We start from the raw sequence: 23,568 nt of genomic DNA on the forward strand, positions 1-23,568 counted from the left end.
ACCAGAAATGTTTATCTTGCACGAACACAAAAGGAACTGGATTCATCGGTTGCGTCGTTTGTGATTTACGAGCGAAAGAAACCACCAATTTGCGCTTTCCCTCTTCTTCTCAAGAAGGCCAACAAATTCGGAGCGGACTCTCATTGGTCTCCTCAAACGGTTTGTCCAATCCCCGCGGGAGATCGTTTGAGTAGACCAATCCGAGGCCTCTCCACATCATCGCACTTCTTGAGAAGGAGAGAGAGAGGAAGGCGTAAGTTGCGTGCTTTTTTCTATCGATCGTAGACAACGATGAAATACGAGACGAAAGACGTAACGGAGCAATCCCGTTCCTTTTATGTTCGTGTCAACGTAACGGTATCTTTCATTCCGCCAGGAGAAAATTTTGTACTTTAATGCCCCTTTAATCCATAAACAGGAGCGCTATATTTATGACGTCACTGCTTAACGAGGTGGCGTCGAAGCTAGCAAGATTTCATGACTCGTTATAATAAATGTAACGACATTTCCACAGCAAAACGATCAAACAACGCGTACATGACTCTACAATAAAGCACAGAACGTGTGTACGCCACATACATAAACGCTAATGTCAGAGAGCACCAGTCACGAAGATCTCATGGCAAATAGTGTGTCAGCAGCACGGTATCATGAAACAACAATCCCATGAGTCACCGCATAATCTTTATGGACCGCCTTTTGATAAGGCCGCATCAATATCGATAACGGTATGCGAAGGTGCGATTAAAAGTGAGGTGGCTTACGTATATACATGTACTTTTACAGCCCACGGAGATTCTTCGCTGTTTGCGAAGCACTATACGGTACAAGTGCCTGGTGGCTTCTAATGTTGGCGCGTTCTCAAATCGCGGCGCCACCAGTACCATGATGGCATCTAGGATAGGTTCGTCGATCCACGCTACGAACGTCTCTTATACTCCCAAAGACATTTGCCGTTCATTTGAACGCGTGTACAACAAAACAGCGCAAAAACGCTGCTCAGCAGGTGCAGCAGTGAGCTTTGCAATAGGCTTTACGGAGCAGCCAAGTCCCCTGACAAAAGAAGAGGAACTTACTAATTTCGAATGACGGGGAAGACAACGTTTCCCGCTCCTATGGCGTCGCAGTCCTTGACGCTTCCCTTGTAGAGACCTGCAGGAGACATACGTTGACATGCTTAGGAATCTTCCAAGTCCTCCAGCGGTACTGCATGTGTGTGGGAACGCTAGTCTTACGTCCGTCACGAATAGTGATTTCAAGCTCGACGACCTGTCCAAGTCGCACCGTGTTCGCGAACACATCATTCTCGAAGTCGTACACGCGCAGGAGGACTTGAGGTGCCGTCGCGTTGCCTGCTTCTAGGGCGACGGGGTCTGGCAACGTGGCCGAACGGCTGGTCACCTTTAGGTCGCCATCGAACATTTTGCAGCCGACCTCGTAGTCGCTGTCTCCAGCTCTTAGGATAGACCCATGTTGTTGTACTGTCACGTGGCTTATGAACAGTCCACCAGGTCTCTGCGAAGATGGCAATGCTCAGATGTAGGTACCAGTGCTACTGTGCAACCCATCACAGCCATTACCCTGGGTAGTGCAATTCCTCCTTCTTTCGTTGTAAACTGTCCGTGCACCATTAAATTTTGAATCATCATCATCATCGTTGTTAGATCACAAAAAAGATACAAGAAACCTGACATAATACCTCGATAACATGATAACTTATCAACATTGTCGAGGAACAGACTGCATAAACGCAATTAGTGACTGTGCTCCCATGGGCGTCCCATTCTTGCGCCGCACAATTCCCTGGAAGCGTGGCTCTGCGTTTTCGCAGGCGTAAGAAATCAAAGCAATCGTGTCGATACAACACCTTCTAGATAACAGGGGGCCTCTGCACTCTTTCAATTTACGTCATGCATCTGGTTCTGCTATGACCGTTGGACGTGTGTGACGTCACTGAAAGAGCGAAGAAGAGAAAAGATGACTCATGGAAAATGTATGGCAGACGGACCAGATGCGTGACGTTTTTGAAAGAGTGCAGAAGCCTTCTTGATTGATGCCACCTCATAATACCCAAGCAGCACAATGTACTGAAAGTCGAGTGTAATGGGGGTGGACGGTATGTGTCTTATCAATGTTCTTTAGCACAGGTCTGTTCAAGGCCTTCCACTTACCCGTCTACCCCTATTGCACTCGACTTTCAGTACATTGTGCTGCATGGGTAGCGGCAGACCACGACATACCAGATTATAACGACCATGTCATGGGCACCTCTTCCCAGCGCCGCATTTGGAAGCTAGCGGTGGCGCTACTCATCGGCCCGGTTATTGCTTCCTGGACAATAAGAACAACAACTTTATTGCGAGATGATGAATGGGGAGTTTCGTCGCCAGGTGCAATACTCTACCCCATTGCTGGTGGTGATGCGGGGAATGTAATAATGAGCCCCTTCACAATAAGTATCGAAGTCCTATGGTATCCAGAAAGGTGAAGAGAGCTTTGAGGGCAGAGCGTTTGTGGGCGGGATGTGGGCATTTTCTGCAATACTTTGTACTTCAGCTTACCTTAGTATTTTTGTACAAGCGGTGGATGTCCTCTGCTATTGGTGTCGTCTGCTCCGGTAGTCGTATACGTCCGCTTCCGCGCGTTCAAAATTCAAATTCCCATTGTCCAATCATGACGTACATCTCGCGGGCCGATTAGTAGCGCCCCTAGCGGATCGTGAGGACGGGCTCCTCATAGGGGTTGCCGATTATGACATGGTCGTTATAATCTAGTAGGTCGTGCACCACCAGACATACCTTGTTGTTTTCTACCAGACATACCGTTGTTTTCTACAAGTGCCTTTGAATGCTTTACCTGTTTCGTATGGCAACCTTTGAAAGGCACTCTGAGCACAGTGATGTTCCCTCCTGTTCCGGTGACCGAGCAGGCAGGATCCAGATGACGTCCGGTGACGTAGACATGGCCAAAGAACGAGTCGTCCGTCTTCACGACCACTAGCATGTTTTCTCTGTCACTTTCGCAATCTACATGGACTGCAAGACGACATGGAAATATGTAGAGTTCTTGTACGTCAATAAAATAAGCTCGGGTAGAGCTCTTGACACAGACGGACTCACTTTTCGTTTCCAAACTTCCAGAAGCGCGTATATTATCGACCTGCACATAGGACGGGTAAATCAAACATTCCGCTGCCAAAACACTGAGAAGCGATCAAACAAAGAAGCCGCAAACTCTTACGGTTATAACAGCGAGCAGCCACAGGGAGAAGTTCATGTACATTCCTAGAAAGAAACATCGTAGATTTCAAGCACAAGAAATAATAATCAATTGGCTATAAACAGTCGCTGGCTGAGCGCGTTCAGACATCTAGTTAATTATGATTAATTAATCACTCCCACCATTAATTTCGATACTCGCTGTAACTGTAACTTAAGTCACATTTGAAAATAGTTTGTAGCGTTTGTACTCCACTACTCACCCCTTTTTTGTTCTCAATAAATATACCCATATTACACCGTATTCCCCAGGGAGCAATAATATTATACATCAAAGTTACATACTGAAATTTGTCTGTAGCTGTGTCGCTGCAATATTATAGTGAAACAAACAAAACGTATTTAACTCGGTCTAACTGAATTACTTTTCTGACTAACTCATATTGAAATTTCAGAAAAAGTTACAATTATGGTCCCTCCCTGGTACAAGCCCGTTACTTTTATGAGTCTGCATTTGTAAGTGTAATTAAATTACTTCTAAAAAGTACATTTTATAAGTCTTAGCATGCCAGAGTTAGCGTGCGACTGGAATAGGTAATTACGACCCCACTCTCGCGGCGTTTAATTTTTGCGTAATCGACGAGAAAGTGCCGACCGGCAATGCCAAGGTTCCCTGACTGCCATTGACCCTAAAGGAACTATCGCGTGTAGGCGACACTGCATCAAGGCTTCCGGGTTACGGCTTTCGCCCACTGCCTTATACTCATTCCTCCACCAAAAGTTGAGTGCCTAAGACCATAACGGAAGTGAAAGGAAAGGTCAATAACCACAAACGAATGAAATCAAAGATGGAAGGTAACCTTTACGGGACTTGATTCTGTCGGAGGATCCTATAGTTATATGGTAAATTATTATGATGCCGATTACACCTTATGGTTATGTTCTTGTTCCTTTCTGTGATTTTCTTGACATATTGTAGTGTGAAATACTGTTGCTGTCAATAGTAACGACGAACATCTGTAGTGGACCCGATACTTGCCACGGTTATGGGGGTGGGGTGGGGGGTATGTTTATTAAGAAAAAAAGAAAGGAAAGGTCAGCCAGGCAAAGAGCCGGCTTGGCTATTCCGAAAAAAGGGGAAAAAAGGGGGTAGGGGAATACGAAAAAGAAAAGAAAGGAGAAAAAAAAAGGGGAATAAAAAAAAGGGACGGTTATAGGACCACACAGTTTCTATGACTTTGTACAGTGATAAACCATGAAGAAATAAATAAATAAATAGATAATAATAATCGAAGATACCCTCAACGACAGCACAAAAGAAAAAGAGGTAGGGGAAGGGAGAATGCCTAAGGATAAGCAAGCCGAGTTAAACATTTCAAAGGAGTCAAATTTCCTTCATTTTTGTGTACACATAAAATGCGCGGGAAAGTGCGTGCGTTCTGAGGAGTAACGGACGGATGATAAGTGGAGAGATCGGGACACCAAAGAAGTGGACAAGACAGAGTGTACCGGAAGCGTACCCCCAGTGTACCCTGTGTTGGTTTTGAGTTCGCCCCGTCCGCTCCTTTCCAGTCTCAACCTTTGCACTTGTGCCTCCACATTCAACGTCCACTTTCTAAACTTACACCTCCACCTTTCTACTGTTCAAAGTCAAGGAGGTTCTACCTTCATCACGTTCACATCCACTAGGTTGCGGCGTCCTGCTTCAGTGTTCCAAGTTGTCTAAGGCTTCTTTCTCGTGTCTTTGCTAATTTATTATTTTAATTATTTATTTATTTATTTTTACTTTTTAATTTATTATTTATGCTTCTCTTCGCTTTTTAATTGCTTCGATTGAAATACATAGTCAACTGATAAATAACACATGAAGTCGCGTTATTACGTTTTCCGCAAGACACATATTCTAAGAGTACATTTTCTAAAATAAACGCAATTCCCTTCACTGGCACGTGACACTGCATGCGAACGACTAGAGTTGCCAACAGAAACTGGAGAAATATGTATCCAGACACATACCACCGAAAGTAGATATGTCACTTTTAAATTCCGGTAAAAATGTTTGGTGTCATATATAGGAGCGCGTTCCCCATGAATACATCGCGACATAGCACTCACGTGACATATCGCCAAAGATTTTTAATTTGTTGTCAAAATTGCGATAAAATCGGTAGGGGGCGACGCCCGGTGCGAGACAATCCTCATTTTAGCGGGCAACACTGGCCTTCATGTATCCAGCATTTTTGTTGTTGGTGGTGGTGGTGGTGCGGTTTCGGTTTCTACGCGGCGCGTCGTAGGTGTCGCTGCGTTAGACCCATTGTTATACGCATGCAAAGCAGTTTTGCCGCTGTATTGACGAGTAATGCGAAGTTGGTGTCCACTTCTGCACAGTGTTGCCCACACATTTTGAATTTTGATTTTTTAAAAGGAACTATGAACGCGATTGGGATGAAAATTGTGGCGTTAGAGACCTGACGACTTACGCTATTGAATGAACTCATTTTATGAGATGGTGCCTCAACTCCACTACGGTACCGTAAAAAAAAAAGGAAAAAACGAGAAAGCATCAACAGTACTGTCTATACACACGGTACGCCAAAGAAGGAGCCACCCGCGTGAATAGACTATAACTGCTTGGGAGTAAACACAAAGGTCCTTCGTCTTCTGACTTTCTTTCTTCCTCACTCTCGGAAGTAGGACAGAGATGAACTTTGCTGATTGAATAGAAGCGACCAGCGCAGCCTCATTATGCGGTACCGAATATAGCCCTTTTGTTCCCAATGGCCTGCCGCGTCGATGTGACCCGCTGTCGATGCAGTGGTTTGTGACATCTGTAGGCTAAGACTAATAAAATAAAAGTTCCAATATCTTTACGTTTTGCGTCCTACTCCAACATACAGTCGCCATCCACCATGGAAGCGAGACCTCTCCTCTGGTATACGATGTGCGACACCGTCTAGCACGCGACAACTTGTAGGATTCCACGGGGAAGGCAATTGACAGCCTTTCCAATTATCCCAGTATACTTTTCAGTTTAGAAGACCAAAGAAAAATAGCGACACAGACCTGTGTCAAATCGGCCAAAGACGTGTACGAACTCCCTCGAGACTGAGGCATCGCGCGATATCGGCAGGCAGACCGCTCAGCAGAATGAAGTAATCATCACCACAAAGCTGTAACATCACCGCTCCCAAATCTGTAGCCACATTCCGAGAAAATAAAGCACGAAATTCAATAACGACGTTGGTTTGTTCTTCCAGAAATCTTGTAGCGAAGCCGGTCACAATGTATTAGAGCTAAACTCTCCATACTTTTCTTCTTCTTATGAATTAAAATAAAATCAATCAACGGCAGTTGTTTCATTGGCATTGGCTGCGGCTACGACACTTGAGTAACCACAAATATTTGCTCATGAACATCCGGGGTCAGTATTTACGCGCAGCGACAGTATAATTTGCAGAAATGCTTACCGGTCGGTTGATGTTATAATCCTGTGACAACACGTGATGTCCAGTGGTTGTATTGCTCCAGAAGCAGCAACAGCGAAGGTGATGAACGGGATGACTGCTTCAGAAAGCGCTGCCCGTAGCGTCCCACCGAATAGCAGGCCCTTTCCCACGACTGTCCTTTCGGAGGAGCATGGTCCAGTGTGGGCGGTTGGGCGCAATGAGCTTGCTGCCGCATTCCCGTGAGCTGTCACAAGAACGTAACTTGAATATCCTAGTCTGGGTACGGTACCTAGCATTTAAAAAGTTAATTGCGTTCCCTGCAGTATTTAGGTATACAATGCATCATAACGATCAGTCGAGAACGTTCCATAAAGGAAGGAATTGGGCTTGCATAACGCACGAAAGATAACCATAGTGACAAAACAACCTCGCAAACTGTTGACAACAAGGTAGAAACCACGTTATGGACGCTGATAATACGAAATTTTTATAGCGACAGAAAATAACACTTAAAGCAACCATTTCAAACAAATCAAGCTCTGAAAGAGGGGAATGAAAATATTCAAGTGCGCACACTTTGACGTTCTTTTTCAACTGTAACATTTCCCCCAGCAATTATTCATTTCACACGTCTCTCGCTATCGCCTTACTTCACTGCCACAAAGAGCTTGCTCGCGAAGTGGACCTAAATGCCGTAGCAAACGAGTTTATCAAACGAACAACTCGTTTCGAATTGTAGGTTAGGACGACGTTTTTACATGCGTTCTGAAGAGTATACCCTGAGTGTAAGTTACTCTATACTCTATACCTCTGCATCCGCTTTCTTTATCAAGTGTCTACAAACCAAGAGTACAATATACCGCGGTCGCCCAAAGAACGGACACAACCGTACTCCTGATGCAGACAAATATCTATAATCATCGTTGACCGGTAATGTTGTCAACACTCTATCGTGCCATTTTCTTGAGCTGTCAGGGCATTAGTGGTGCCTTGAAATAAATTCCAGAAGGCGTGTGTACTGTTCTCGTAACAACAGAAGTCACAGCTGTGCTTCAAAATTGTAAAAAAACACGACGAAAGAAGTTAGTCCACAAAGAACTAGACCAACAGGAAATTTTTACATCAAATTTTAGTACATAATACGTCACCCAATGCAAGCGCCCTTTTTATTCATTTGATCTTCATTGCGAAATTCTTACTTGATCTTTGCTAACCCTGCGCTACGTACAGTGTACATAGACTTTTCACAGGTAATTTCTAAAAGTTGTATAGCAGTCCCCATTCCTTCCTAAATTTTCAATTTGGTTAGTTTTATGTGTTACTTTCTCGCCCCCAGCAATCGAGCAGCGTGTCGCCCCGGGTGATGAAACTCCGATCACCATAAACTTGTTTCAATTGTCTTTCGTTTCAATCTGCGCAAACGTCAGCCCGCTGCGCGAGGTGCGGGGATACCGAAACCACCGCGTGAAGCTGTGGGCTGCGACAATCGCCATCGACAAACGGTAATGGTTCCTGTTGAAATAAATGGTTGTTCACGATTAACCTTGTGTGTGCTAAAATAATCTTATTTCTCAAGTACTGTGTTTTCAGATGCCGTGCTAATTTGTTTCAGCTCCTCACATTCTGTTTCCTCAATTGCGGTTTTCATGTCCAGTTCACTGGACACATTACCCCGGGTTGCACGCTTGTGAAGCCCGAAGGAAGCCCGAAATATGCCGTGTTCAAACGTTGCAAGAAACGGATGGTCTGTTTTGTCCGTGCTAAGGAACACGCTGTGTAAAAGAAAAGCGATCAATGCTGGCGAAAGCCAAAGGCTGTACTGCCAGCATGGTAAGCTTACTTGACGGCTTTGTGTGCTCACATTTCTTGTTCGCGACTGCTACCTGTATTATTATTAAGCTTGAGGTGAATTATTTTCGAAATTACCGCAGTGAACAAGCACACCTGGAGAACGCACACATGCGGGCAGCTACGCACCGAGGATGTCGGAAAACATGTCACACTTTGTGGGTGGATACAGTTCAAGAGGATGGACAAGTTTCTTGTAATGAGAGACGCGTACGGCTCAACTCAAATCATTATACCAGAAGATGTGAGACCTTTCTCCCTTTATTTTTTTTTTTTGCCCTGTTGGAGATTATCAAAATGCTCTATCCAGATTGGAAACAAACACTCAGCCTTGTAGTATGTGCATGAGCCATGACCAGGAAACATCTCAGTATCAGAGTACCAGCAGCTGTTTCCCTCAGTACAAAGGCACAAATTCGTTCATTACTGTTTTAGCATTGGTGCAACTGGACATACGTTGTAAACAGTGCTGTACTGAGGGGAACTCCCCATGTTTAAGTAACCATTGTATTTGTGCTGAAAAAAAAATACAGGGTGTTTCACACAAATCCCCAACTGAATAATTGATTGATTGCTAAAGCTACTGAACTTTTTTTGTAAACGTCCTTGAGATATAGGCCATGATCTGACTTTTAACTAGCTTTTACTACGGATGCATTTGTCACCTGTACTCTAGCGATCACACCCATCAGCGAAAAATATTAGAGGTAAAAAGCCCCTGTGCTGACACATGGCTTAGATTTCTTAAAGTAATTAACTGTCTCAAAGATGTTTTGCATAAAGAAAGTTATCTGATACTACCAGAACTACTGAGCTGGGTTATTTCCGTGAAACGCCCAGTATGTGCACCGTTCTCTGAGTCTTTGTGAAAAAGGCGATTGCCCCTCACCGTGGGCCTCCAGAAAATGGGCAGTGGAAAGTGGATCATTTGTGTGTGCAGTTTACGCAGCATATCACAGTTTGTAAGTTTTACAGTAAAATACGTTGTGCAACATCGTTGCAGGAACAAGCAAGTTCAAAGCTGCTGCAGTCTGTACCGTTAGAATCGGTTGTTCAGATCACAGGAAGGGTTATAGAGAGGCCTGAAGATCAGAAAAATAAGGTGAAAGTAACGATATTTGCAATAATACAGTACCGTGCGTTCAAACTAAAAGTGCATCATTGAATGACTGCATCTGGTCGTTTTACAGAACCTTTCCACAGGAGAAATAGAGGTATTCTGTCAACAAGTTAAAGTGCTAAATGCAGCGAAATCAGACATACCATTTCAGATACGAGATTTTCAGAAGGTAATTTTCAGGTATTTCAGTCCAGCTAGGCAACTTTACAGAAGGTGCACACACGAGCAAGTAGAGTTTGCCGTGTGATGTCTCTTTTTGACGCAGAAAAGGGAGCAGCTACGGCTTCAGTACCGGTACTTGGATTTACGGTCACCCGAGATGCAAAGGAACCTCCGGCTGAGATCAGACTTTCAACAGCGGATCAGGGAGTTCCTCGCACATTCACGTGGTATTTGCCCATTTTTACAGCCTGTGTGTATTAGGGCTAAACTCGGCAAACCCGTCTTTACCCGACTTGCATTATGGTCACTGGGGGTAAACCCTGAAAGCAAGCCTGCAAAGTCAGCCACCAATAAGGGCTCTGAAGAATGACGAGTTGTTCATGTTCAGCAATGCACCTTGTGTTCACAAATGCGAGAAGTTAGTTTCCATTCAATATCACCTCGATTTTACAGCCCTCGAAACGAAACTCTATTTTTGCCTCACGATTTTCAAAACACACATGGCAACACGAAGTCCTATCTATTTTTGTTGACCAAAAGGCGATATGTTTAAGGTAGTATTTTGTACAGGTTTTGTGGAAGTGGACACGCCTACACTCTTTAAAAGAACTCCAGGGGTGAGACAGTGAGCACGGTCAGACTTGCCTGCTTTCTCTCACATCTGAAACTTCATGTAGGGGGCACAAGAATACGTGGTACCAACCAGGTTTCCCGGGATGTTCTACTCGTTAGTGCAGAGTCCCCAGCAGGTGAACCCACTGTGAGAACTAGAGAGCGGAATTTTAGGCAAGTGCATCACCGAGAGCACATGTACAGTTATGGACAATAGATATACAAGTATTTTTAAGGTGTACCTCGTAAGAGGTAGTGTTACCTATTGTCCCGTAAAAGAAAATCCAAAGGGGCTGCCAGGTACACCAACTGGTATACCAAACCAGGGAGGAAAAGAGAAGGAATGACGTTTCGAGCGATTGCTCTTCCTCAGATGGGCAGGAGAGAATGAGGGATCGTCAGGTGACAGATTGTACATGGCGCCCATCCCGCTAGGGGGATTACCTACTGTCTTGGCCTGGTTCCTCTCCAGGCTGCTACAGGCTACAGTGTCATGCAGTACAATTTGAAGAAACATGCATGAAATGAATTTCTTAGAAGAGAGCTTGGAAGCATATTGTTTCGCTCATTTGCTTAATGTATCCACTGATCAAGAAGAGCAATTTAAGATATCCGGAGTGAAGCTTCCGTTTAAGCATCCCTGGTTCCATTCGTGAGTTGAATTGTGTGGCACTTTTTGTTTTAATGCACTCTTAGGTGCCTACAATACTTCAGCTTTTACTGCCTAGAATTCCGCTCTCTGAACTTAGAACAGTAATCTAACAAATTTTATTTTACGTTTTATTTCATTTTCAGTTTAAACAACTGTTGATGGTTGGTGGAATAGACAGGTACTTTCAAATTGCTAGGTGCTACCGTGATGAAGGTGCCAGGCCTGATCGTCAGCCAGAATTTACTCAGGTTTGTGTCGCTGGTACTCCAGGGTAGTGACCCTCAAATGCACCACCATGTCATTATATTTCTTTCTAGAAGATGGGTATGCACATGTAATACCTTGCGATTCTTGAAGCTTTTCATGAAAAAGGGGTGGGGCTCTCTGTGTTCGGAAGTGCTGATGAAGGTCCCTCATTTCAGGTGGACATTGAGATGTCATTTGCAAGTGCGCACGATGTCATGACACTGACAGAGGATCTCTTAGTACACAGCTGGCCAGATGACCTTGGTCCTATTGTAGCACCATTTCCAAGAATGACATATCAAGAGGCCCTCACGCGTTACGGTACTGATAAACCCGACCTTAGGTTCGACATGGAGGTAACTGTCCGACGATGTTTTGTCATTGGAATTGTACAAAAATACACCTTTTCATGGGCAGCTGCTCGTTTCTTAGTTGCAGGATGTCACAGACATAATGAAAGAGAGTGAACTGAATGTGTTTGCGAAAGTAGGTCCCAACCATTCCATACGAGCCATCGTCATCCCTGGTGGGGCAGTAAGTATGATGTGTAGGAGCATAGATAAGCACAACTGAAACAAAAATTTGTAGTGATAAAGAGCACGATAAGGAGGTCAATCGACTCACGCACCTTCGATATTTGTTTCACGTTTACCTTCTGGTACATTTGGAGCTTTTGTCCCGCTACAGAAAATTTTCAAGAAAACTGACATGGAGCAGTTCCGTGCAATTGCAAGAGACCAATTCCAACTTCAGGTAAGCACACAGCAATGCACCAAATGACACTGAGATGGTATGAGGTCACGATTGAAGATCTCTGATACAATTGTTATTGACGGTAACATTTTCTTGAGGATGAGGAACCACACAAAAAGACTACACATACAGAAAACTCAACTGTTATGTTAATGTCTTCTTAGAACTTTTGGTGTCAGTGTCTCCCTTCCGAGGTCATCTGTACATATCTGATATCTGTCATGAACGTTAATCAGACATTTGATGGTTTGCGATTTGCAGGAAAACATGTTTTCTTACATTCATCTACCTGCAGTATAATATAATTCATCGCAGACATGTACAGCACAGGAAGTACACAGGGACGAACGAACAGGAATGAGACGGGACAGATGTCTTTGTATCAATGTACTTCCCATGCTGTACGTGTCTACAGCTGTTGATGAACAGCTATCAACTAGCCCAGACCTCTACAATTTCATGCCTCGAATAATATCAAATTTCAGGGAATTGCCGATATACACGTACAAAGTGACTGCAGCATTAAATCACCTATCAAGAAATATTTGCCCCCTGGTCTTCTGCATAAGTTATTTGAGCAGCAGCATATCAAGCCTCATGATACGATTTTATTGTGTTCAGGAGAGGCAGAGCGAGTGGTAAGCTCTTGGAATTGTTAATACGTAGCTTAGTTACAAATAGAGTTGTATCACAATAAAATTCGTTTTATTGCAGTGCCTGCTTATGGGCAGGCTACGTGTAGAGGCATTTAAGGTGTTATGCAAAAATGGCATAGAGTCTCCACCAGCAAACATGTTCAAATTTGTCTGGATTACAGACTTCCCGTTATTTGCACTGGATGAAAATGGTGAGCAGACAGAATAAAAATTGTGGAAGTTATGAGCTGTACACATTTGGAGTGGGTTCAATATGTAGCTATCTGAATGTTGTGTTTCGACCTTGCAGGAAAAATGGTACCGAATCACCACCCTTTCACAGCTCCACACCATGAGGACCAACATTTAGTTTTCACAGAACCTCTAAAGGTATTTCCTAGGCCGCTCTGCGATGCGTGCTCCAGCAGTGCTTCTTGACCAACTGCAGTACTTAAAAAAAAAAAAAAAGTGCGGTGACAGAGCTGTAACATTGCTGGCTGTGAGGGCACCACCACAAAATACTTTTCCCACTAGCTTAGAAGGAGAGTTTGCTTGCGGGGAGAACAAAGTTCATTTTTTGCTGGGGATTATATTGTTATGCAAGGTTGTTACGTTGTTGACATGTAGCTTGCTATGTGTATGTTATCTGGATAGAAAAGGAGGAGGGTTAGTGCAATCTTTTCGTAAATAAATATACAAATAAACCTAACCTGCTGTTCCCTATGTGTTATCTCTTAAACTGATGCCGGCAACTGTGGCGCCTTACTAGCTTGCTACATTAAGCAGTGCTCAAGTACCTTTGCTGAACTAAATGGCCTGAGGAGTCTGAATGAATAATTTATTTCTGGGTCTGGCTACCAAACACAGAATTTTCCTTTCCCTCGAAAAATTTTACAGTGCCAACATTTTACAAGTTCCATGAGTGCGTAAATCGCACTACACTGTACTTTACAAGGAAATACATAAGAAATGATGTTCATATCTCCATTGTTGGAGATCGCAAGCACAGGCCCCCCAAAGCCCAAGTACAGTTTACAATGAATACATGAAAGCACCCCATGGATGACAAGCCTTTCTTCCAATATTAATTATATATAGGGAGTGACTTTTTTGTTTTAAATGCCTTTTTCAGATTCGGGGGCTAAAAATTGGGCGCTATTTTTTAATCTAATTCAGGGAGAAATCGGGTGATAATTGTGCCTTCGGGTGTTTGTTTCTCCTCTTCTATTAAGTAATTTCCTAATCTCTCTTTGTTCTTTTGTTGTTTTTTTGCGAGATTGTGACCTTCCAGCGGTAATCACTGAAAGTATAGACAGTGTTGACACACATGGGTGTATTGCTGGGAATGTAAGTGACCCACTCTTACATGTGTTACACGTGGCGACCTTTGTTGGTCTTCAATGGAAACGTCACTTGAGGATTTCATAGGGACTGGAATTCGGGGAGAAATCGGGTTTAAACCAAAAAAGGTCACTCCCTAATTATATACCACATCTTTGAACAAACAATTCTTACATGACTACCTGCTACTAATGCCCTCCACCCATACTACATCTTAAAGTATTTCCTTTTTTTCAGGTGCGAGGCCTTCATTACGATCTAGTACTGAACGGCTGGGAAATTGCAGGTGGTTCGATACGGATTCATAATGCCTACTTACAGCAACACGTCATCACAAATATTCTGAAAGTAAGTAGTACAGTTGATAACTGCAGTTCCATTGTTGTTGTTGTTGTTTGTTGTCCACAGTTAGAAACATGTTTCAGACCTGAAAGACTGAACTTGTAATCTGTTGACCTGTGCAATTCTTTCTGAGGAATTCTTAGAGGAAAATTTTTTTAACCATTTAGTACTACTGAACATTGTGATTCTCTACACTAGGAGGATCCTTCACAGTTGAGCCACCTTCTTGAGGCTCTTAACTCTGGTGCTCCACCTCATGGAGGCATCGCCATAGGTAAGAATCCCAAACTCATCACGTGTCGTCAACTTTCATCAACCAGCGTCTTTCAGACTATAAATAATAATTTATAAATATATAATTAATTATAATTAATAAATAATTTCAATCACTATCTCATAGCTCGATAGATTACCTACTGACAGACACAAGTACAACCTAAAAAGAAAAAGTAATTTTGAAAGGGAATTTTACAGGAAATTATACCTATCACCTTCATTTTGCTATTCAAGGTGTTGTGCTGCTGCTCATGTTTGCTGTTCAAGTGCACAAGCACATGTGTTGGCATGTGGATGTAATAATGAGAGCACTGTAAAGCTCTTTACATCTTGTGGCCCTAATTTTTCATGAAAGCATGATGAAAGCTGTATTCCACACGATTGTGCTACAGAATAGCTGAAGTGCTGACTAGTAACCAGTACAATCAACCGTGAAGAATGAAGTTCGCAATTGCAGCATGGCTTTCAGAGCGCAGATTCTGGCTCTAAATGTTCACGTGCTCCGAAACACAGGGAATTTTTCAACTTGCAAATACTGCAGAAGTTAGGAGCTCACAAGCTTTAAGGGTTTTACAGTGTTTCATGCCATACTAATGGTCTCTTGCATGCAACCACTGATCATCGTCTGCTTCTCCTACAGGGCTGGAGCGACTCGTATGTATATTGTGCAATGGCCAAAGCATTCGAGATGTCATTGCATTCCCAAAGACCATGGAAGGCAAAGACCTCATGTGTGGAGTGCCATCCAAAATTACAGAGGAGGAGATGAAGTTGTACAACATATGCATCAGCAAACCGGACGACCAGGCAGAAAGCACAGCAGCCAGGAACGTGGTCGAACAGCACTGACACCTCAGTGCTAACCTAATGTTGATTAAAAATTTTGAAATCCAAGCCAGTGATCACTCTTTCTGAGATCAAATCAATTGCAATATAGTATATCATGAAAGGCAATCCTTAGGAGGGCACCAGCAAACGCCTAGGGCGATATTTTTGTTACCTTTTGACAATTAACTTTTTAATTATAAAAGCTACGAGGTTGTCTCAATGAGCACATCTGGTCCCTTCGATCCCCCTGATACCGTTGCCGTTTGCCGAACAAAAATGTGTTCGATAGGTCGTCCGCAAAAAAATTGTGAACGAAAACCTTTTTTTCTTTATTTTGCTCATTGTGCATCTTCAGAGATGCATCTTCCCTTCACCCCCCAACATGAGAGGTTGAAGGAGTGCCAGTGCCACCTCATTTTCATGGTGCTGCCACGCCCTGGCAGACAGCACCAGGCTGAGCTACAGAGGAGAGCTACAGTGGAGAGCTGCCGGGGGGTGAGGGTGGGTGGGGGGGGGCGTTCCGGACATCGTGGAATGTAATTAAATTACGCCCCGAATCGGGTGACTTGACTGCTTGCTAGGACCAGAAACCGGAAATTACTGACAGTAAGATCGTAGCAGCAAAGTGATTGACTATACTAGTCCATTATAAATACATCACTGGTTGAAAGTTTGACATATTTTCCACAGTGAGTGAGTTGGGATCTGGACAGCTTCTTTACTCATGTATGGCCTCTTATTAGGTTGTCTCGGAGTTGGTGAGATAAATATACAGTGTGTTTCACCTAAAGCGAAAAAAAACGAAAAAAAAACTAATATTTAAAAATCTACTTCTCTGAACAATACGGGGCCAACGCTATTTTCCTCGGGGAAGATTTTGCCACGACTTCTCGGCACTTTTGTCGAACTTAATTCACGAGGAATTGAAGTTTCTAAATACAGCTCCATACCGAAACAGCGCGGTCCGTCGTTCGCGCGCCACATGGGCGTACACAAAGTTGCGCGGCCGCATAGGTGACTACCAAATACAGACTACGACAGAATCTGATTAATAATAACTTGAACTTTACCGTGAAACCAGCACATGAATCTTCGAAAATGCTTCGACTTTTAAAGAGTTGGAAAATACGAGAGAAAAATTACAGGAAAATACAAATATAAAAAGTGTTTACGTACGTGACAGCTTATTTTGCTACCGAAGAACAATACAATATTTTCGGTTCAATCATTCTCGAAATGAACGGTATGTGATATATTGTAATATATCTATATGTAGATATCAGCAGATATGTAGCAGATGTAGACGATGAAGTTGATGTAGATATGTATGCGATATGTGTGTTGGATTACTAATGTGGTTATTTTCGCTTGTGAGCCTACACCTTTGCATCCGCATAACATTGATACAAATAAAGAAAGCCCCAAAAGTCTAGTGAAAATAACGCTCAAAATAAAGTACATGGATAATAAGTCGGTACATGCCGATGATGCCCCATGCAGGTGTGTAAACATAGGCGCCGTCGACAGCCTCCAACAACCGTGTAAAGATGGCAGCGAGCGTGGAAGAAGGCGAGGGCGGGGTGATGCATTTTGCATCATGCATATTAAGCTCCTCCCAGTGACCCAATGCTTGGAAACATAAACGTCTCTGCACTGTAGTAGTGGATGTACTTTGTAGTAAAATGGGCTGAATCAGGCATGCACTTTGTTTCCGTAAAAAAAAAAAAGAAAAAAACAGAAAGAAGGGGTTGACTTGGCAAATTTTGGAGCACAATTGCCAAAATTCAATTTCTCCCAAATTAAATTTTTTAATGTTAGGTGAAACACCCTGTGTAAGCAATGCACACAGGAAGGGGGTAAAGCGCTTCATATTTTAGCGATTTATTTCCGTTTATTCCAGTTTACAGAAATTCTGTACATATATATTTTATGTTATGGAATGCATATATTTGCTTATTTGATCAAACGCTAAACTGCATCACCGACGGAAATTCCTTACAAAGAATCCATCAAGAGTGATCCGCACATGCTTGAAACAGTTAGCACAAAAGAGGCGCTTTATAAATTAGAAGATACTTTACGCTATGCCATTTTAGGACGGCAGGAAACGCCGTGCTGAAGGACCTACAAGTTTACATACACAGAGAGAATAACACGGTAACAAATATGACGTTTCCAAACACCTCGACAACATGACAACTGCTCGTGGTCTAGAGCTAATACGATAATATCTGTCAAGTAACACAATTACTTACGCAGATTTACGTGGCAAGTATCACCTAGAGCACAATCTCAATGCCCCCCCCCTTCAAAGCAACCTCCAAATTACAGCACTCGGAAGTTTTGGTGTACCTGTGGTTTGACATCGTATGAAAACTCCAGGAGTTTACTGATGACCGCGTCCTTGTGTTCTCCAACTAGTAGGTGCATCTCATGTAGCTTCTCTTTGGTCTCTGCTTCAATCTTCGCCGCTATGTCGTCCTTCGAACCCATATGCTGTAGATGGGAAATGGGTTAGTCACTACAGACTCTCCATCACAACCTGACTACAATCCTCTTTCCCTATTGTGTCCGTAAATATTTTTAAATCAATAGAGCGCCGTGCTTGGTGGCCAGGTTGTAGCCAAGTGTTTGCTCAAGTGGTAAAGCATGCCAGTAATCAAACATGCACAACAATGGAGGAATTCAAGTGAATCTGCAGCTGTAACACTGCTCCAGCTTGCAAAAGAACGATTCAAGATGACTCTCTCACAGACAGGGGTATGAAACAACCGACCGAGTACATACTTACGAATGAAACGTTATTCCCCTGACAGAGCTGCTTTCTGTTGAACGACAGCCGCAACCGTGACAGGAACACGTTCACAAAACGTTGTTTCCAGAATGGTGCTCACATTTTAAGAGTCTATGACTTTGGAAAAGCATGGAAAGCAGCGCGAACAACAAAGAGATGCTAAACCGAAACTTTAGAGAGGATCACGTGGTGGACAGGAAGTAATGGCGGTTTTGACACGAGCGACCGCCACGGAAATCTGTTCGAAACGGCTGCTCCTGCGTTTCCTTCCTCCATGCTGCAATAAACATTTTTGTTTGATTTTTATTAACTGTACAGTGTCTTTAAGAGATGGTAGCTTCACATTTTCTCAAGAAATGGGTACAATAGAACCCCATGCCGACGCAAGGACTTGACTCGGGACCCTAGATTTATACTTAGGGACGCTACCAGTTATGCCATGCCAAAGGATTTTCCACAAGTAGATTTAGTTTGAGTGAAGCTTTAGTGCTGCACTGATAAGGGCATACTAGACATTGACAAAAAGTGGCTGTTCAAACCCTTTTATGGGAGGTAGCTGCGTCGTGACAAACTAGTCATGGTGGGCTTTTCGCAGGGTTAAAGTTTTGTATGGATTGCCTCCATCTTCCCCTGTACGGGGTTAGTAAACGGAATGAGATCCCACTATGTTTGACAAATTGGACAAGTATTGATTCCTTTTGGATAGCAAAAGGCGGGCATTTGCCATAGGTTTTCGCACTGTATGCTATAAAACAAAAAAAGTAAACGTACTCCTTTCACAATGTCAATATTTCTGTTCACACTATCTTGATACTTACTGCAGCTTCGTATTCCTTGAACTGACGTTCCTTTTCTGCTTTGAATTTGTTGATTTCAGCTTGAGCTTCATCTTTTGCAGCCTTCAGACGCCTTGCCTTGCCTGTTTTAGAACACAGTGGTCGGCATAAATGAAATATCGATTAAACACTTGCATAACTCTAACATGAGTCTGACACGGACTTTCAACTGGCAGGCAGGCTGCAGTACTTCTGACCGCTTGGGAGTTGCCTACTTACGTTTCTTCGCCTCGGATACTTTCTCAGAGGCCCTTTTTTCTGCAGCTAGCAGCTGCTGAACGCCTTGGCTGTGACTAGTCATTGCTGGTTGTAACGGGTAAGTCTAAAGTCACGAGACTACTGCAGCAAATGCACAACTTTTGAGTCAGGTGATCTGCGGATCAGAGCGTCTGAAATCGACTCGACTTTTATGCACTTTATACCATGGTTCATGCAGAGGACGGCGCTGCCTTCCAGTACTGTTTATCAGTGCAAAATAGGCGAGCTGGAGGTTACGAAGCGGGCCTCATGAGCACCAGCCAGATATAGAACTAGCGCTTTTTATCGTTACATGCAATTTACAATGTGATCATAAGACATACGAGGTACACAAGCGTTCGGTGATGATACTCTATTATTAACGATCATGCTGGCCAGTGCTGACACCAAACGACAGTTTTGGATAAGCTTTCGTAACCACGCGAGAAGCGCGTTGTTGATCTAGAAGTTTCTTCTCTTTCTTCCTTCATTCACGGCCAGTGTGATCGTTGTAGTTATATTATTTGTATTACGGGTGTGCTGGATCCGTAGTGTAACAAGCAAACATAAACCATGTCAGCAGTGGAGGTAAGTAGATACCGTTATATTTCCTTTGTGAAGTTCCCATGCACAGAACTAGAATGGATTATGCGCGATGATCTTACCTGAGTGGTGTGGTCACGGAGGTACACAACAGATGCAGCAACTGTAATTATTGCCCCTGGATAAATGTCACATTATCGCGTTTTGTGCAAGGTCGCAGGGCTATGTCGCAGGGTCAGTAGACCTCTCACTTCAATAAAAGAGTCCAGTTTTGGCGAATCTGTTTGATAGCGTGCGCTCTCACAGTCTCATGGTTCCCGAAATGGTGCTGATGTTTCGTGTTTCTGTTTTAAGACCCGGCGGGACTTGGTGGAGCTGAGAAATCTTCACACTTTGGCGGCGAGACCAGGAGTTCGACAGATTCTTGCAGTTCAAATAGAAAAGTTGGAGGCTGAACTTAACGACTTGAATGCACAAGCCGACGTGAAAGAGAGTTCCGATGTGTCATCAAGAGTTTCGAGGGAAAGCTCTGCGTTCGACGTTAAAATAACAAACTATGGTAAAAAAAGTCGTACTTATTTTGCTGTGTAATTTGTTTGTGTGCTAGCTTTGTTGAAGACGGTGAAAACACGATTCGTTGCAGCATGGGACCAATCAGAAAAGTTTGTGAAGTTCTATGTCACATTGCCTGGAGTCCACCTCATACCGGCAGAGAATGTCAAAACAGCTTTTGCAGAAAGGTGAGCAAGACGTTTGTTGTACCTTCCTCATTGCTACGTGGAACTTTCTGCAACATACAGACATAAGATTTTTCATACTGACACCTGCAAGGACCAAAGCGATAACGAACGATAAGTAATAGTAATAATACATAATAATGGCTATACAGGGTGGGTGCTATAAAAGGTCAGTCACATTTTCGCTCGTGACACGATACCTACTTGACAGAGAGACTTCTGCTGCCACACAGTGAATAATTTGTGCCAGAGAAACCTACGAAAAAATCGTGGTTACCAGCCACTCCGTAACAAAATAAATACGGCCACACAAACTTCCGTCTTCCCATATTTCCTATGTGCAATAGCGAGGGATGGAGGCGAAAGTTTGCGTGGTCATATTTATTTTGTTACACAGTGCTAGGTAACCACATTTTTTTTGTAGGTTCCACTAGCATAAATTCTTCACTCTGAGGCAGAGGAAGTCTGTGTGTGATGGAGGTATAGCGTCAAGGAGGTATCACGTCTTGCACGAAAATGTGACTGACCTTTTAGAGCACACACCCTGCCCAGTGGATTGCCTTGTGCGATGGAATCAGGATCGTGTGACATAGCAACACGAGCAGAGTTTTCTTCCAGCAGTTGGGTCATAGACACTATCGTAACACATCGACCAGTTTTTGACTGTCAACTTCGTGGTGTCCAGGATGGTACTCTAATGTCAAGGGGATAATCAGCTATTTGTGCCTGTCTTTAGGGCTGTGCAAATATTCAAATTCAAATTGTGATTTGAATGGAATGATTAAAATGTATTCTGCAGAAGCTACAAGTTTGCTGTAGCAGCTTTATTTTTTTTAGATGTAAATGTACCTGGGTGCCACACAACCCTGCAACAGCAAAAAAAAAATTAAATTTTGTTTTACTGTTTATTCCTCTCAAGAAAAATGGAACTTCGGGTATTGGCACTTGAGAACAAGAACCACAACCTGACAATCACAAATTTAATGAAGGACATCATGCCTGCTGATAGCTACCACAAAGTGAGTAATTGCATCCTTCTCTTCTTCTTCTTGGTGCATAAAAGGCCACAAAAATATATTATTCAATGTGTACTAGTTAGTTAATTTTTGCCTTGTTGCATTAATTATGTTAAAAATGAAGAAATCAGGAGAACTTGAAAGCAACTATAAGGTATTATCACATAACCATCACTTTGATACAGTGAATGCTGTTCCTAATGACCTGTAGGATGAAAGACAGTATCAGAGGACTGTCCAGTCATCAGTTTTCTTTTGGCAGTATACAAGGCGGTTTTACCTCATTTTGTTTCCTTTGGTTTCAAAAACAAATCAGTTTTTCAAATCAGCCTTACTATTTGTGGTTATTGCTTGTAACATACTGGGCTAGCACTCCTGCGATGACCTCTATAAATAATGTATACACTAAAAACATTTACTGGTCATTATTTCATTTGACATTTATCGTTCATTTGAAGTATATATGACGCGAAAATCTGCACGATAATCCGGAGCGTGCTTAACTTGGATTAACTTGACTCAATTTTCATTTTATATCTGACCATCCGAATTCTGTAAGTAAGTCGCGCTGCTAACCACTCTTGGAAATGTGTGTTTAATAGCATTATGAGCATTTTTGAACCCTCTTGAGCACAGAACTTTTGCAGATATGGTGGTCATTTTTAGAATTCGTACCATTAGCTCAACCTTGCAACGTAATTTTGGCACCGACCACTGTTAAAATGATTCACTGTCACTCGCAGGTGAAAGCAGACACAGTTGTTGTGTTTTTGAGAAAAGCCGGCCCTGCAAGTTGGTCCCATGTGACGGAACTAGAAAAGAGAGCCAAAGAAGCAAAGTAGGTTGACATTTTATCTCCGTTGACTGGTCCTGGTACAAATATAGAGTTGCCGACCGATAATTCAGACTTTCCAATTTTTCGTCGAAAGTTGTTGGCACTGTCAAACGTCTCATAGAACCAATATAGTTCCTCATCCAATAATAATAGTTCCTCATAGTTCCTATCCATAATAATAATAGTTCCAATAATAATAATAATAGTTCTAATAATAGTTCCAATAATAATATCCAATAATAATAGTTCCTCATCCAATAATTCGGAGCATTCCTCGGAAGACGTGCTCGATTATTCGCACCCATTTCGCTTCGAACCTGTGCTCGTGCACCCGATATTTCGACCTGTGTTACGAAAGGAAGGCCATTCCCGGAGCCATTCCCATCCTCCTGAGCTTATTTGCTCAGGCGCATTGCAAGAGCTAAGGTTTCAATATGCATGTCTTCGACTAGAATATCTTTGATCAGAAATTCTGAAATGTTGTCCTCTACTGAAAATCAGGACATCGATGATGTTACTGCGATAGGCGTGTTTACTGCGTAGAGGCGAAGACGCAGTGAGAGTGTAAGTTGCAGGTTCTTTAGCTCATAAGTCACGAATGACGCAGGGGATGACTCCCGTTCCCTTTGTGTTGGTGTCAAGGCAACAGCATGTTTCATTCCTCGAGGAGAAAGTATTGCACCTTAGTCAAGTGAAGCCCATCCACGACTACACAAAGGACGTTGTTCATTCTTTTGATGTGTCATTTGTCTCGTTTGTTACCCTGCTCAAGGGCCCCAAAGCCAGACATGGAGGATTCTGATCCAGGGGCATCCCTCATGAATATGATGAAACAAATGTATAATGAAGGAGATGATGAAATGAAGCGGACAATTGCGAAGGCCTGGACAGAAGCTAGGGACAAGCAGAACCCTGGTGGCGATCTCGGATTTTGACCATCTAAATCACTAAATGGCTCTTGTTGTTGAAGGAGCATCTTAGGACTGCTGTATTGGCATGTACAGGACATGTATTGGTTGTAAATGTGCTTGCATACGGTGACAATAAAACTGCATATACCCTCTTGATCTCTACGTAATTAATTGAATCGA

General features: G+C 43.0%; 4 protein-coding genes across 7 annotated transcripts in view; 2 read left to right on the forward strand and 2 right to left on the reverse strand.

Annotated features, from left to right (window-relative positions):
• The window catches only part of LOC135368366 (cuticlin-1-like), a 201,634-nt gene extending 194,729 nt beyond the window's left edge, over window positions 1–6,905 (reverse strand). Inside the window, exons 1-6 of one of the 2 annotated variants that reach the window (XM_064601576.1) lie at window positions 6,686–6,905; window positions 3,241–3,284; window positions 3,120–3,159; window positions 2,857–3,035; window positions 1,236–1,515; window positions 1,077–1,152 (exon numbers count right to left, since the gene is read on the reverse strand). In XM_064601576.1, coding sequence (XP_064457646.1) covers window positions 1,077–1,152; window positions 1,236–1,515; window positions 2,857–3,035; window positions 3,120–3,159; window positions 3,241–3,282 — 617 coding nt within the window. In that variant the 5' untranslated portion in view covers window positions 3,283–3,284; window positions 6,686–6,905. Of the gene's footprint in view, window positions 1–1,076; window positions 1,153–1,235; window positions 1,516–1,580; window positions 1,940–2,856; window positions 3,036–3,119; window positions 3,160–3,240; window positions 3,285–6,685 lie in introns of those variants that run through there. The other variant, XM_064601577.1, reaches the window with a different exon arrangement.
• Window positions 6,906–8,060: 1,155 nt separating this feature from the next.
• Window positions 8,061–15,545, forward strand: LOC135368364 (aspartate--tRNA ligase, mitochondrial-like). 3 transcript variants are annotated; one of them, XM_064601573.1, is made up of 18 exons: window positions 8,061–8,166; window positions 8,319–8,494; window positions 8,596–8,756; window positions 9,516–9,614; window positions 9,703–9,801; window positions 9,898–10,021; window positions 10,365–10,411; window positions 10,472–10,543; window positions 11,202–11,306; window positions 11,481–11,660; window positions 11,737–11,838; window positions 11,992–12,057; window positions 12,543–12,695; window positions 12,772–12,904; window positions 13,003–13,082; window positions 14,271–14,381; window positions 14,574–14,649; window positions 15,292–15,545. In XM_064601573.1, the coding sequence occupies exons 2-18, from the start codon at window positions 8,377–8,379 to the stop codon at window positions 15,498–15,500; spliced, it is 1,935 nt and encodes a 644-aa protein (XP_064457643.1). In that variant the 5' UTR covers window positions 8,061–8,166; window positions 8,319–8,376; the 3' UTR covers window positions 15,501–15,545. The 3 variants fall into 3 exon arrangements, with proteins under 3 accessions (XP_064457643.1, XP_064457641.1, XP_064457642.1); XM_064601572.1 differs by lacking the exon at window positions 8,061–8,166 and adding an exon at window positions 8,192–8,210; XM_064601571.1 differs by lacking the exon at window positions 8,061–8,166 and having other exon boundaries at window positions 8,179–8,494.
• A 1,791-nt stretch (window positions 15,546–17,336) lies between these two features.
• Window positions 17,337–19,513, reverse strand: LOC135368372 (V-type proton ATPase subunit G-like). Its single transcript, XM_064601586.1, has 3 exons — window positions 19,329–19,513; window positions 19,092–19,192; window positions 17,337–17,975 (listed from the first exon to the last, which is right to left on the reverse strand). The coding sequence occupies exons 1-3, from the start codon at window positions 19,408–19,410 to the stop codon at window positions 17,805–17,807; spliced, it is 354 nt and encodes a 117-aa protein (XP_064457656.1). The 5' UTR covers window positions 19,411–19,513; the 3' UTR covers window positions 17,337–17,804.
• Window positions 19,514–19,766: 253 nt separating this feature from the next.
• Window positions 19,767–23,544, forward strand: LOC135368371 (calcyclin-binding protein-like). The gene is made up of 6 exons (XM_064601585.1): window positions 19,767–19,934; window positions 20,244–20,448; window positions 20,533–20,629; window positions 21,546–21,645; window positions 22,386–22,480; window positions 23,250–23,544. The coding sequence occupies exons 1-6, from the start codon at window positions 19,920–19,922 to the stop codon at window positions 23,410–23,412; spliced, it is 675 nt and encodes a 224-aa protein (XP_064457655.1). The 5' UTR covers window positions 19,767–19,919; the 3' UTR covers window positions 23,413–23,544.
• Window positions 23,545–23,568: the final 24 nt, after the last annotated feature.

The sequence above is a fragment of the Ornithodoros turicata genome, chromosome 9 (genome assembly GCF_037126465.1).
Source record: "Ornithodoros turicata isolate Travis chromosome 9, ASM3712646v1, whole genome shotgun sequence".
NCBI lineage: Eukaryota > Metazoa > Arthropoda > Arachnida > Ixodida > Argasidae > Ornithodoros > Ornithodoros turicata.

Bases quoted from the DNA above. Each gene is read 5' to 3' on its own strand.
- LOC135368364 (XM_064601573.1), top strand. From the start codon at position 8,377: ATGCCGTGTTCAAACGTTGCAAGAAACGGATGGTCTGTTTTGTCCGTG. The intron at 9,615-9,702 runs GTGAAAGTAACG...GTCGTTTTACAG, and splicing joins CTGAAGATCAGAAAAATAAG to AACCTTTCCACAGGAGAAAT. The intron at 11,839-11,991 runs GTAAGTATGATG...GTCCCGCTACAG, and splicing joins TCGTCATCCCTGGTGGGGCA to AAAATTTTCAAGAAAACTGA.
- LOC135368372 (XM_064601586.1), bottom strand. From the start codon at position 19,410: ATGACTAGTCACAGCCAAGGCGTTCAGCAGCTGCTAGCTGCAGAAAAA. The intron at 19,193-19,328 runs GTAAGTAGGCAA...GTTCTAAAACAG, and splicing joins AGTATCCGAGGCGAAGAAAC to GCAAGGCAAGGCGTCTGAAG. The intron at 17,976-19,091 runs GTAAGTATCAAG...TCCCATCTACAG, and splicing joins TCAAGGAATACGAAGCTGCA to CATATGGGTTCGAAGGACGA.
- LOC135368371 (XM_064601585.1), top strand. The intron at 20,449-20,532 runs GTAAAAAAAGTC...GATTCGTTGCAG, and splicing joins CGTTAAAATAACAAACTATG to CATGGGACCAATCAGAAAAG. The intron at 21,646-22,385 runs GTGAGTAATTGC...TGTCACTCGCAG, and splicing joins CTGCTGATAGCTACCACAAA to GTGAAAGCAGACACAGTTGT.